The following is a 12,624-nucleotide window of genomic DNA, read 5'->3' as shown; positions in this document are numbered from 1 at the left end:
TACTACAGTATAGCCAGACTTTTTAATTTGCTCCTTTCCTACTACATTTCCTTCAACACCAAATACATTTGATACAGATTTCCCTAAATGTATTTAGGATTAAAAACAAAAGCAGTCTTATTTGATAATTTATGTGAATCTCTCGAGCAGCAGCTCAAGGCGGTTGATTGTGGTATGAGCACGCTGGGACAAAGGAGGGTGAGTGCCAAGGGACAGGGCATGAGAGGCGTGCTGGGGCAGTTGAGCTCTGGTGGGGTGGGGTAGCTCAGTAGTGCCACCTGCTGGTTATTTAACATCACTTGCAGCACCACCATGGTCTTCCTCACAGGTCTCCCACCCCCATACTGACCAGGCCCAGCCCGCAGAGCTCCTGAGAGCCAAGCAGGGCCGAGTAGAGGTGATCTGCTCAGACAGAAGCCAGCAGGCCTGTGACAAATGTCTCCGTGTGGTTTGTGATGATCGACAGACAACAATAAAAGACGAGGCACACTAGTAGTTTGGTTAAAACTGGGTACATCTTTACTTAAAAACTGCTTTAAAAACATTGGACACGTTGGTGTCAGTATTGTACAGTGTATAATAACATACTGTGTTCTATAAGCAACAGCAAACTTCACTCTGAAATATATTCTCTCTTTATACAATGCTATGTACTAGTAAACGTACACTAATATCCTTTTTGTTAGTAGTTTCATATAATATATGAGTATTAATAGTACCAGTATAGCTATCTTTACTATAATTATTACTATAACCTTACCTCAAACTCCTCTTTACTGTTTGGAGTATCCAACCCCAAACTAAAGAATCAAAGAAATGAAAATACTTTATTAAGGTTAACAAAAGTTAAACTCCTGTCCTCCATGAGTTGGTTAAAACTGTGTGTTGGCGGTGCACACCCTTGCTGGATCAGAAAAGAACGAGAGTCCAGCTCTGCACCAGCACCTGGACGAGAGACTGTCACACCCATGTTCACTTCTCCATCTCTCCTGTCTCCGCCTCTCCTCTCCCCCACCTTCCTCTCTCCCTATCTCTCTCCTTCGCACTCGGGGTTTGACACAGTCTCCCGTCACAGGAACGGCGTCTGCTGCAGAAACACGCCCGGCTACGAGCCACAGACCCCACGGGAAGGCGAAGGACGAAGGCGCACCGCAGCACAGCTATCTCATCGGAGCAGGGGGACTTCTCTATTGCTACTCAGAGGAATATCGTAACAGATACAGAGTCGGAGACTGGCAAGTAGACAAAAGTGTAGTGAAAACAGTCTGGATAAGAAAGACGCGCAGACCCCTGGAAAAGCCCAGCCACCGGCTGCACCGGCATCTGTGTCCACCAGTAGGGGGAGCCATTAAGTAACAAAAACCAGATTGTACCTGCTAACATAAGGAGGGTGCATTGCATAGAACCCCTCCCCCACACTGGTGCAATCTACTGGATTAACCTGGAGCCCCTCACCCCACTTTAAGGTTAGAGTTGCAGGAAACAAGCATTTGACTGGTTTTCAGTCAGGAGGGCATCAGACCAACAGTTTCGGCACAAATAAATGAACATCACTGAGTTAGGAGTGTTTTTTCCTTCTTGTCTCCATTGCTGATTTTTATTTCTGCTGAAATGTTAGCCATTTAGGCTAACAGTATTGCTAGATCTATGATATGTGGTACAGAAATAGGCTTTCAGCTTCATGGATGGGTAGAGGGTGGAGAGGAACCACCCAACCGCTGCTAATGAGCATATCACAGTTCAAGATTCAATGAGATCTAAGAATCCTGTCTCCTGCCAGTCTGGAGAACCTCGCTTGTGTGAGTCACAAGCTCTAGTGTGAACATCACTCCCACAAGTCACCTTCCTGGCCAAATAATCTCCTCTTGCAACTCTACTTACTATCTGCTCATCCCCAGAGGGTGCTCCACCTTAACTACCCCACAGCCCACCCTTTCCCATCGAACCCGGGCCCATGAGCTCACAGGGACCCGTGCCGTCACAGAGGCAGTGTTGTCTTCAATTACAGAGTCATTATCAGCACCAGACAACCTGAGGTATTCCTTCACGACATCGGGGAAAAAGCTACAATAGGTAAAAAAGTAGAAAAGCTTTTAAATCTGAAACAATCTGGATCACAGCCCTAGAGCAGAGAGGGGCTGACACGCTCACAGCGACCAGAGCCGGGAACTCTGCCTCCAACCCGTACACACTCAGCCTCTGGCTCTGGGGTCCGGCAGCTGGACGCCAGCACCCTGGGAGGAAAAATCGCCACAAAAGCACACAGAGCGCATTACCGTTGGGAAGGTCTGACACTGATCTCATTTATCGAACAGAGGTTCTGTTTGAAGTCCTTGCCTCTGTGATAAATCTGGAAACAACTGCCTCAAACCAGCAGGGAGGCTACAGGCCCCTTATTTCAAAGCGGAATTAATGTTTGTTTTGCACAGATGTCGTGGAAGCACAGTAAGGCCAACCGAAACAGGCAGAGTGCGCAGTCACAGACTGAGTGAACTTCCAGCACCGCAGCTAAACCACTTTCTAATCAGGAGTCAGCTCTGTCCACACTGGACAGTAACATCAGAATTTAATCCAGATGGGGGAGGGGGGAGGTTTGCATTTATGAATAATGTTTTGCTCATTTCCCCTCTTCAGTGTTTTCTTTCATCAAACCCCAGCATCGGACATGCTCACAGAGTCTTGGACTCTTATTCCTGCCAGAAGGGCAGACTCAAAAAAACTCAGAACAATCCCTCCAACACACACACAAGCATTTTCTAGTACAATCTGTTAACAGTGGGCTCCCGAATGACTAAATTGATTGCTAATCTGTTCACTTAGTTAAATCATGAGTTGAGGGCTTGGTGCGATCTAGTCCTGTACAGTGAGTGGCTGCATGCTCTGCCTGTGGAGGAGCCCTAAGGGAGAATCGGTTTGGAATACTGTCCTCTCTGGCTAATGAAATAAACTGGCGATAGAGTCAACAGTTCTGGAAGGCTGCTCATCCCTCTCTCCCTCTGTAATAAGAATAAAACACTTGTGCTCATTTCCCTCGGTGATATAGTTAGTGTGCCATGGCATTTCATCCACACGACATGGGCTGCATATACCTATATTCATTTTAATATTTAAAGCATATTTCAGGGCTATATCTACTGTATGGATGTTGCACAATCACTTTGGTCAGGGATACTCAGCTTCTGTATCCACTCCATTCCCTAATTTTAAAACACCCTAGCTCCTTAATTGTGGTCCTGCTGATTATCAGCTAAATACTTAAGGAGATGGTTGTAGCAGACCTGGAATGGAGCAGACTGGAAGGTCTGCAAGTTGAGCTGCCCTGACCTAGCACATACATCGACATCAGTCCTTCAGGGTCAGAATGCAGCAGGCTTTCCAACATTTAAATTATCAACAGCTGCAAACTTTGTAAGTGTAAAATTGGTCCAGTTAAGCTAGAAATGAGCTCAATATGGTCAGGAAGAGTAGAGATGCTGTGGCCCTTCAGGGCTGGAGATAAGGACTGTTGCTCTTACCCCAGGAGCTGACCTAAAATTAGGTGTGTTTTAAAACAGGATTGCTCAACATGCTACCCTGCAGGATTCTTGCCCAACAGACAAAACTGACAGTGTTGCCACAGCCATTACAGAGCTGTGTACATTACACTATTGCAAAGGAGCAGACTGAAAGGGCTGAGCAGCACAGGACAAAGATGTTCGGATAAGAGCAGGTTTCAACACCGGTCAAGTACAAACCACACCCGTCCAGACAGTCCATCCTAGGTATTAAAACAGCCTTGTGTGCCTTTGTGAAGATCTCTACAAAAAACATCTTCAGAAACCCACCCTGGGTACAGGTCCCTCGCTCTCTGCAGTGACAGCTCCCCTCTCTACGCACTAAACACATCGCGCACAAATAAACAGGACAACTCCCCACACCCCACACTCCAGAGCGCAGCTCTGCCCCTGCTCAGTCTGAAAGACCTCTGGTGAGCAGGGGGGGGGGTGGAGGGATTTTGCGGCTTCTGAATCACAAAGCGGCTTTGCTTGGAGATCGGAAAAGCTCAGCGAAGAAAGAAAATTCAAATATGTCTTCCTGACGCCTTTATAAATAAACCACCGTCGCACAAAACAAAATACAACACAGGCGCAGACTGCAGAGAAACTCTCCCGAGGTACAGGGAGGACCCAGGTTCGCTTAAGGGATTCCTGGAAACTCTGCCAGTCCTCATAACGCCGCCACGGGAGAAACAGAATTTGTCCACAGCTGGGGAAGTTGCCCAGGGAGCTAAATTGGTCCGGACACGGACACGAAAACGTGTGCCCAGGCGCTGCTCCTAAAAACAGGCAACAGGGGCTCCCCCCCCGCCCCTCACCACCACCACGCACGCTTAAGCTACAACAAGCCCCACCCCGTGAACCCCGAGCTGAGTTTTTTCGCACAGACATCCCGAAACCTGGTCAAGAAAAACTAAAAGAGCTCCAGGACTGCGGGAGACTGAAACAGGGCTCACGAGGGATCTGAGCAGTTAGGTAAGTGAATCGCTGGAAAACCTGAGCTGTTAAAATCGTTATGAAACACTATTACAACTAAGTCAAAAATAATATATATGTATCATATATAGAATATTAGTAATACTACAAGTAAACTATATTTTATGTATCTATATACTGTATATGTCTTGATATATAACTTGTGGAAATTAAAAAAGAAAGAAAGAAACAAGGACCCCAAAGGGTCTATTGAACAACCTGATGGAAATCCCCTGTCGTTGCCTCAAGTTCAGAAACAGGCAGACACACACCAGCAGGAAAAGGCCTGCCCTGCGCTCCTGCTTCCTGACGCTCAGAATCCCAGAAGGCAGTTCCGGCTGCTCCTGCCTTTCCGGCTCCTCCTCTGTCCATGTCCATCTCTGCGAGGAAGAACAAGGAGAGACGCCCTCCCCCTCCACTGCAGGAGCAAGCTCAGGAATGGGGTACAGGGTGAAAAGGGGTCACCCTCTCCCAGGCCGCCCCACAGTAAAGAAGTCTCCTTCCTTTGGGGTCCCGAGCCAGACCTAACCAGGGGTTCGGGTGCCGGTCCGAAACGCCTCTCTGTTCCGCATCCTGCTCCAGGTGCACACGGCCACGCCACAAAAACCGCCCGGCGCCATCGCGACCGCCTCACGGATCTGAAAGAGTTGCCCGCCCCTCTCGTCCGCGGGCTCACAAGATGTCGTCGTAGTCGAGCAGCTTGGAGTGCTGCCGTGTCTTCCACAGACGGTACAGGCGGAAATCAAAATAGGTTTCGATCATCTCCTTACCTGGGACAGAGGAAGGGGGAGAGGGTTAGGAATCAGAGACAGGAGGGAAAGGACCGGACTCGGAGACAGAGGGAGGGATGGTTAGGAATTGGAAACAGGACGGAAGGAGATTCAGGAGGACGAATGTCAATATAGGAGAGGTAAGGAAGGAAGTGACAGTTTGGGAAGGAGGGAGAGAGGACACACGCAGTGCATTGAGCTGTAAAACCTGACCGTCACAGCAGCGCTTCTACAGACTGACACTGAAATGTTTATCATCAGAGGGGGTGTCACACTGCCCACACTGCTTCCGACTCTACACTATCCAGCAAAGGAGGACGAGTTCCAGTCCAATCATGGTCAACTGCCTTTGTCTCCAGAGCCCAAGGAAGGACAGCTCTGCACCAACTCGCACCCAGACCACACGCTGTCGAGCACCACTGCAGCAGGCGAAGGGTTAAAGAGTGCGGGCGTCACGAAGAACTGTGCGTTTTCTTTGTAAATCTGTTGCCAGCGCTTTGCCTGTCTCTGCGGGATTAATACAGCTCAGGGTCTGCGTCACCCCCACCCCCACCCGAGGCACACTTCTGTCCTGGGAGTCTCGTCATCTGTGTGAGCACATCGGCCCTCGCCGTCACCGCGCTCTGGCGGATTAACACCAGCTGGAAAATTCCAACGTGCCAGCAAGTGAAGAAGTGAGGGAGAGCGAGCGAGGGGCTGGTCTCTGTGCACTCTGTGAGCGGCCTCCCTGAACGGGCTGCAGCTCTAACGAGTTTTTAATTGAGCGATAATTGCCTGCACGTCAGCAATATCCTTGGGGGCTCAATTCAGCAGGGCTCAGCTCTCTTTGTGGAGCTAAATGTTTGTGTGGGCCTGCGTTTCTGTGCGGCCCTCTCTCTCAAACCAGGCTCTACCGAGGGTGAATCTCAAAATGATTTTGTCCACGCTTTTCTTAAAAAAAACAATGTTAACTTTATGAAGCTATATCTTTAAACTTTTAAGAAATAAAGATAAGGCCATCTGCTGCCTTTAAAAAGACCTTTTACAGATCTTGTCAGCAACAGTGCTCACTTTGTATTACAAGTTCACCTTGGAGAGGCAGCTTTCTCGTACACAGTGCCCAGGGGAAGGGCTGCCAGCCCTCAGCCAAATTCAAGCCACTGCCCGGCTCTTATCCAAACAGCACTGTAATGACTGAAGTGGCAATTATTTAATTGGTCATTAATTATACAATTAATTGCTCGATTTGCCAATAATTGCTTAATTGACTCTGCTGCTGAAGATCACTCAGTCACTGAATGAAGGCCTGCGACGCCCTGCAGTGGAAGCTGTGGTCTGGGCCGCGCGCCTGGTCTCACCTTGTGCCGACAGCTCCAGGGGCGACTCGAACGTGATGGACTGGGGCTTCATCAGGTTCTTCAGATTCTGGAACAGCTGCGGCGCCGAGCAGTAATCGATAAAAAGAAGGTCATCAATTAGACGGATAGCACGGCGCACATTTCAGTGGAGGATGAGACACGGGCGTGCATTGCCACCACCAGGCACTGCAGGCGAGCAGTGAGCAGCAGGCGGCCATAGAGGGAGAGAGAGACTGGGGGGGCAGGCGTGGTACAGAGAAGGGTTCACCCAGGAGTCAGAAACTTCCCCCAGTGCCCAATGTGGACCGCATCAGGCGGTCAATACGGGCCCCACAGTGGTGCTGAAGAGCCCAGTGGAGGCCCGCGAGACGAGTGGTTTACGACGAGGAGCGTCAAGGACAGCCTGCCATTGACCGAGGAGACAGCACGCGCATGGCTGAGCATCGCCACTATAAATAGCCCCATTGCATAAGCTCTGCTCAGGCTCAAGTAATAAAAGCTCACAGGTTGCGGGGAGACAAATTTTCTTAAGTGCTCTGCACCACTTCCCTGCAGCAGCCTTCTTTTGGCTGCATGCCCTCTGGCCACTTTATTAGGAACGTTTTCCATAAAGCCGTGTGCACACTATCAGACAGCGGCAGTAGGAGCGCCACACTGAACTGCCACAAAGCATTTAATGCGAGCTGATTAACGATCAGAGGAAAGAGGGAGGGGCTGCTGGAGCCAGTGCAGTATCGTGTGAGAAACAGTTTACTGGGAACGGTGACTGCCCTGTTCGAGCAAGTCAGAACTGTTCGAATGGAAATGAAATTTCGGTCACATACAAACGGAACCACAGAGACCACATACCCATGGACAACGACAGCAAGCTCCCAGTCTCCAAGGGGAATACTGCACTGGCGCATCGTGACCACCATGCATGGCCATAATGGCTCACACGTGTCTCCTGGTGGACACCAGCTCCCTCTGGTGACAGTGGTCATTGTCCGTGGAACCATGTTGGCCCAGGCTGCATACAGACCCCATGTCACCCTTCCTTGGTGCCCAGTGGTCACTGGAGATGTGTACGGAGCAGCCAGCCCTACCTTCTCTCCGTTAGGATTGCCCAACACGTAGCAGCCCATCACGTGGATGACATTGGGCTCGGGGTTCAGCTTGGTCATCAGTCGGCTCAGCCGCTTCCAGAAGCTGAAGAGTGGACAGAGCGGACAGGGAGAGCGGTCATGGTTAGCAGCTGTGCAGCTCGGCCACTGACCGCATCAGCTGGGCCAGGCCGCGTAAATCAGGAGCAGGCGATCTCCCCTTCTTCTTGACAAATCATGCGTCAGGTGCCTCATAAAACCTGTTCACATGCTTCGCCAACTACAGCGACTCGCCCCATACGTCTCCATTTCAGCGTGATCGAGGCCACAGTCAGCCAGGCTCAGACACAGGTAGAACTGCGCTGCCCCCTGTCTCCCTCTGCCAAGTGCAATATGGTTTATTCATAACTGTTTCCATGTGTTCAGCCCAAATTCTCCGACTGGGAATGATCTACCAGGGGGTGCCTATGTCTGTTACATGGGATCTGGAATCCAGCTAATTCCATCTGAAACCACCTTTAAATTAAAAAGCAAAATCAGACTAGTAGTTGACTGTGCTAGTTGTAGTTGTACTACTGTGTACTGGGGGACTCACAGTATCATGTCCTCTTCTTTCTCCACCTTGGCAAAGGTGGCCACTTTGTTCTTCAGCAGGTACAGGTGACCAGGACCTCCCTGTATGACAGACATCAGACAGGTCAACCCGCAGAGCTGATAAATTCTTCATCACATCCATGTGTCTTCCAGCCTCTCTGTTAACTCCATCTCTCTTACCTGGCAGAAGATCAGCATTCTCCAGATCTTACAGCCCCTCCTGTAGGCATTGAGCTTCTTCTCTATCTCCTCTGCAGGAGGAAGTAAGAGACATACTGCAATGTCTGTTTGTCAACAGTATTGTATAGAGTATACACAGCAATCATACGAAAGACCTCCCACGTGCACACAGAGTTGGACGTACCAAGAATGTCATCAAAGGTCGCATGTTCGTGATCCTGCGCGGAGAAAGAGAGAGTTTAGATGGGAAGAACTGAACAACAGCGTTCTGCAATACTGTGGAGTAGCATGCACAGTATTGTGCAGAATTACACACAATACTGCAGTAGTGCACACAATATTGTGCCGCAGCGTTTGCTGTATTTTGCAGTATGTGCGATGTGTAGCGATGTGTGCAGTATTAGCAATGTGTGCAGTTTGTGTAGCAGTGTGAGTGACTCACGTAGAGAATGGGGATGATGGAGTGGTCGTCTCTCCGGATGATGTTGGGCACGTACTCTGCCTTGGGAACTTTGGAGGAGATGAGCTGAGGCGGAGAGAGGAAGGCATTAACACAGACACACTGGCATGCTCACCAGACCCTGCAGTATCTAACCAAAACACTAAGAGACAGAACTACAGAAAGACAGAGAGCGTGGGGTTCGACTGGGTCTTCCTTGCTCACCATGATCTTGGGAGGGATGAAGTCTTCGCCCTGGCAGGCCAGCCTCTCCTCCTCCCTCTCCTCCTCCCAGATCTGGTCAGCACTGCCCTCGTCCAGGGTGCCACAGGACTCCTGCAGGTCTCCGCCTGAGGACAGGGGAGGGGGGGCAGGATTGGGAAATGGGAGCAGGGGCAATAAAGTGTGAAAACATGACCAGGGCCATTATAACAGATTAAGAGTCTGAAAACCGTAGAGATTCGGAAATACCGAAAAAGACAGGCACTGGACACAGCGACACACACTCACAGCAGCACAACTCTACATACAGAGAAATCAGACACACAACCGCACAGACAAACTCACTGTGAAAGACACACCCACATACACCTGTGCACATTGAGGAGATGACAGTGAAATACACAACCACACAGACACGGATAAGCTGCACGTACAGACAGACAGACAGGAGTGGCAGCGGCGTGTGCGGAGATTGGCACGCTGCGTGGGACTCACTGTCGCGGGAGTCGTGCAGAGGGTCGGTCTTGATGGGGGTGGGGTCACTCCAGGACCGGCTGAAGCTCTTCTCCCGGCGATCAGCGAAGGCTGGCGGAGGAGGGTGTGGGAGGGGATGGAGAGAGGGTCACACTCAGACACGCTGCGGTCCGGCCTGCGCCGGCACAGAGCTCCGGACACAACGCACACCCTCACAACAGCTCCCTTTAGCGTCTTCGCTGAATGTGTCCCAGCCTGGCTGGAGTTCTGAGGAGATTCCAACTGGGAGGTCCAGTTCTGTTCGGCCCCAAGTCATGCACAAGAGCTGGACTGGTGCTACAGATCATGGACAATGAGGAAATTAAATATCCCTTAATTAAAAGAGCTGGAACTCCTGAAACTGAGGACTGAGGAACGGAGGTCCGCGTTTCTAGCTGGCTCGTGTCAAATGTGAAAATGTAAGAGTGCATCCAAAGACAGCGGGATGGGCGTGTCTGAAGAGCCCAGAGAGTGAGATCGTGCCAACAACTCACTCTCGGCTGGTGCTCGCGAGTGAGTGAGCGTGGAGGAAGGGGGTGACCAGCGCAAAAGGGACAACATTCAGCCGAATATTTAAAGGGAAGGAAGTGAAACAGCCCACTCCAGCACACACCCCCAGTCTGCGGATGGTAATGTTCCCAATCACCCATCAGTTACCAGCACACAGGTACTGTACACACCCAGAACTACACACATGTGGCGCACACACACACACATTGTTCTGTACGTACACCGTAATAACAGCACACACATACACTACACAACAATGTACACAACGCAATACAGACACCGCTTATTACTACACTACACAGGTGCACTAGTTACAGGGCATGCACAGAGCCACAGACACTCAGAGACTCACTCTGAGCCCTCATCCGCCGGCTGCCCACCATCCGGAGGTGCTTGCGGAAGTTTCTGCGGAGAGGAGAGAGGGGCAGGGGCAGGGGACAGTTGGACAGGTGATGTGAAGAGAGAGGAGGAGGGTTGGACAGGAGATGTGAAGAGAGAGGCGGGGAGGTAGGGAGGAGAGGTGGGAGAGGGAATCGGGGGAGGTGGAGAAGGACAGAGAGCGTGAGGGAGAGACAGAGCAAGAGAGTCAGGAACGAGCTCAGAGCAGCTCCACACCGCCTGCTGGGGAGTGTTTGAAGTTACAGGAGGACGTGCACTCTCGAACCTGTGCGTTCACAGGAACAGATCTGGCACAAGCAGGCTGGAGATATTATACCAGCGTTACAGGAGCACAGACGTCTCGCCCTGCTTCTACCTGCAGGGGGAGCCACTGGGCCCCAGGCTGCCTTTCTCACGTCACACAAAGAACCATCCATTCACGCCTGTGAAATCCAGAGAGGATGTAACTTATTAAATTTAAAACATACTTTTACATTTTCAAAGGAAAAACAGAGGAGCGGTTTTTCACTCCCCGCTGCCCAAGCAAGCTGTACTCACAGCTGTCAGACAGACGGGAAGAGTTCATCTGTAGACACACTGCCAGTGCTCAAGCCTTGTGGGCAGGGTAACTGAGGACACGGTCAATCCTGTTCTTTCAATGTGGTTCCTATTCTGCTTTTTCAATTAGATTACAAGTCTTTTATTTCTCTCTAAATATTCATTCCTCGACCTCTCTGGCTCTCTCTCTCTCTCCTCCTCCTCTTTCTCCTTCTCTCTCTGCTTGAGACCTGCACAGCTGGAGCGCCTGCATCCTGTAACCATGGAGACCGTGCATCTATGATCAAACATCTGGAAGGCAGGGAGAGAGGATGTGGCCCAGTTTACCTCTGTGGAGAGGAGGAAACTGCCGGAGGGAGAGGAGAGAGGTGTATTTAACTGTTGATGAAAATAAGCGGCGCTGTTGTGTTGCTCCCGGAAGACTATGTTCCTGTACTCAATGTTTAAAGGCACGGAAGTCGAGAGGCATCGGGGCAACAGAGGAGAAGGGGCTCCTAACGGACCAGAGCAGGATATGTCAGAACTGAGCGCCTGAGCAAAGGTGGTGATTTAAAACACAAATTACGGCCACAGAGAGGGGGGGCCACAGCTGGCGAGGACACACAGGACACAGGACAGGTGTGACACGGTACCTCTGGATCACAGCTGCCGACTCGTGTTCCCTTTTCCGCCTCTTTCTCTCAGCAAAGCCCCGGAACGCCCTGCTGAGACGTCACAGTGTTAATCAGGGACCCTGGGCCCCCCCCCCCCCCCACTTCTCACAGCACACCCCCCGGGCCAGCATGGGAGAAGCCCCACGGGGGGGGGCGGGCGGGGCGCAGGCTATGCGCCGACGCCGTGCCGAGATCCGCCGGGGGGCACCGCCGCTCCCACTGTGACGGGGGGGCGGCCACCACACACATGCCAGCGCGGGGCAGCAGCTGGAGGAGGTGCGAAACCACACAGGCGGCTCCGCTGCAGACGCGCGACACGAACGCTGGCAAGCACAGGGCTGCGTCCTGCTCTCTCCGTGTTCAGGACCAGGGACGGCGCCCGAGCCCGGACCCTGACAGGGGGCGCTGTGCCCTGCTCTGTCCTGGTGCAGAGCTCGCCCTCCGTTCCTATTCCCACCTGCACCCTTTCCAGTTTATTTCCGCACTCGCCAGTCTCGCTCCCACCTGCTCTCCAGCAGCTCCCACCGTACACTAACACACGATGGGGGCAGCGAGTCATCTAGCCCTGGCGAACCTGCTGAGCACCCGGAGCCTTGTCTCCTGTACACACTGTGCGCCAGGTTCACATATGCGATAGAGGGCACAGACAGACTACACCTGAAGAAGGCTCCACAGCCCAAACGCTGTGTTTCTTCTCTTTTCAGCAGGGAATAAACCTTCACTTGTTCCATAGACAGACAATACCTTGTTTGTTAATACACTGTATACTTCACAAAGGACACCTGCCTCAGGTATACAGTCAACGCTGTGCTGCTTGTGTACACAGACGGCACTGCAAAGCGTGTTCTTTGTGTGCGTGCTGTATACTCAGTGCACA

The 12,624-nt window shown here is 51.3% G+C and overlaps 1 protein-coding gene across 4 annotated transcripts in view; it reads right to left on the bottom strand.

Annotated features, from left to right (window-relative positions):
• Positions 1–496: 496 nt before the first annotated feature.
• The window catches only part of LOC102694249 (NMDA receptor synaptonuclear signaling and neuronal migration factor), a 31,082-nt gene continuing 18,954 nt past the window's right edge, over positions 497–12,624 (bottom strand). For 2 of the 4 annotated variants that reach the window (XM_069183232.1, XM_069183233.1), the window contains 11 exons: positions 11,727–11,795; positions 10,511–10,563; positions 9,631–9,720; positions 9,139–9,263; positions 8,917–9,000; positions 8,659–8,692; positions 8,475–8,545; positions 8,296–8,375; positions 7,704–7,806; positions 6,619–6,694; positions 497–5,281 (listed from right to left, as the gene is read on the bottom strand). In XM_069183232.1, coding sequence (XP_069039333.1) covers positions 5,184–5,281; positions 6,619–6,694; positions 7,704–7,806; positions 8,296–8,375; positions 8,475–8,545; positions 8,659–8,692; positions 8,917–9,000; positions 9,139–9,263; positions 9,631–9,720; positions 10,511–10,563; positions 11,727–11,795 — 883 coding nt within the window. In that variant the 3' untranslated portion in view covers positions 497–5,183. The remainder of the gene's footprint in view (positions 5,282–6,618; positions 6,695–7,703; positions 7,807–8,295; positions 8,376–8,474; positions 8,546–8,658; positions 8,693–8,916; positions 9,001–9,138; positions 9,264–9,630; positions 9,721–10,510; positions 10,564–11,726; positions 11,796–12,624) is intronic. The other 2 variants (XM_069183235.1, XM_069183234.1) reach the window with 2 other exon arrangements.

Source organism: Lepisosteus oculatus, chromosome 24 (assembly GCF_040954835.1).
Source record: "Lepisosteus oculatus isolate fLepOcu1 chromosome 24, fLepOcu1.hap2, whole genome shotgun sequence".
NCBI lineage: Eukaryota > Metazoa > Chordata > Actinopteri > Semionotiformes > Lepisosteidae > Lepisosteus > Lepisosteus oculatus.
Note: the sequence above shows the minus strand (reverse complement) of the source record. Positions and strands in the feature narration are given on the sequence as shown.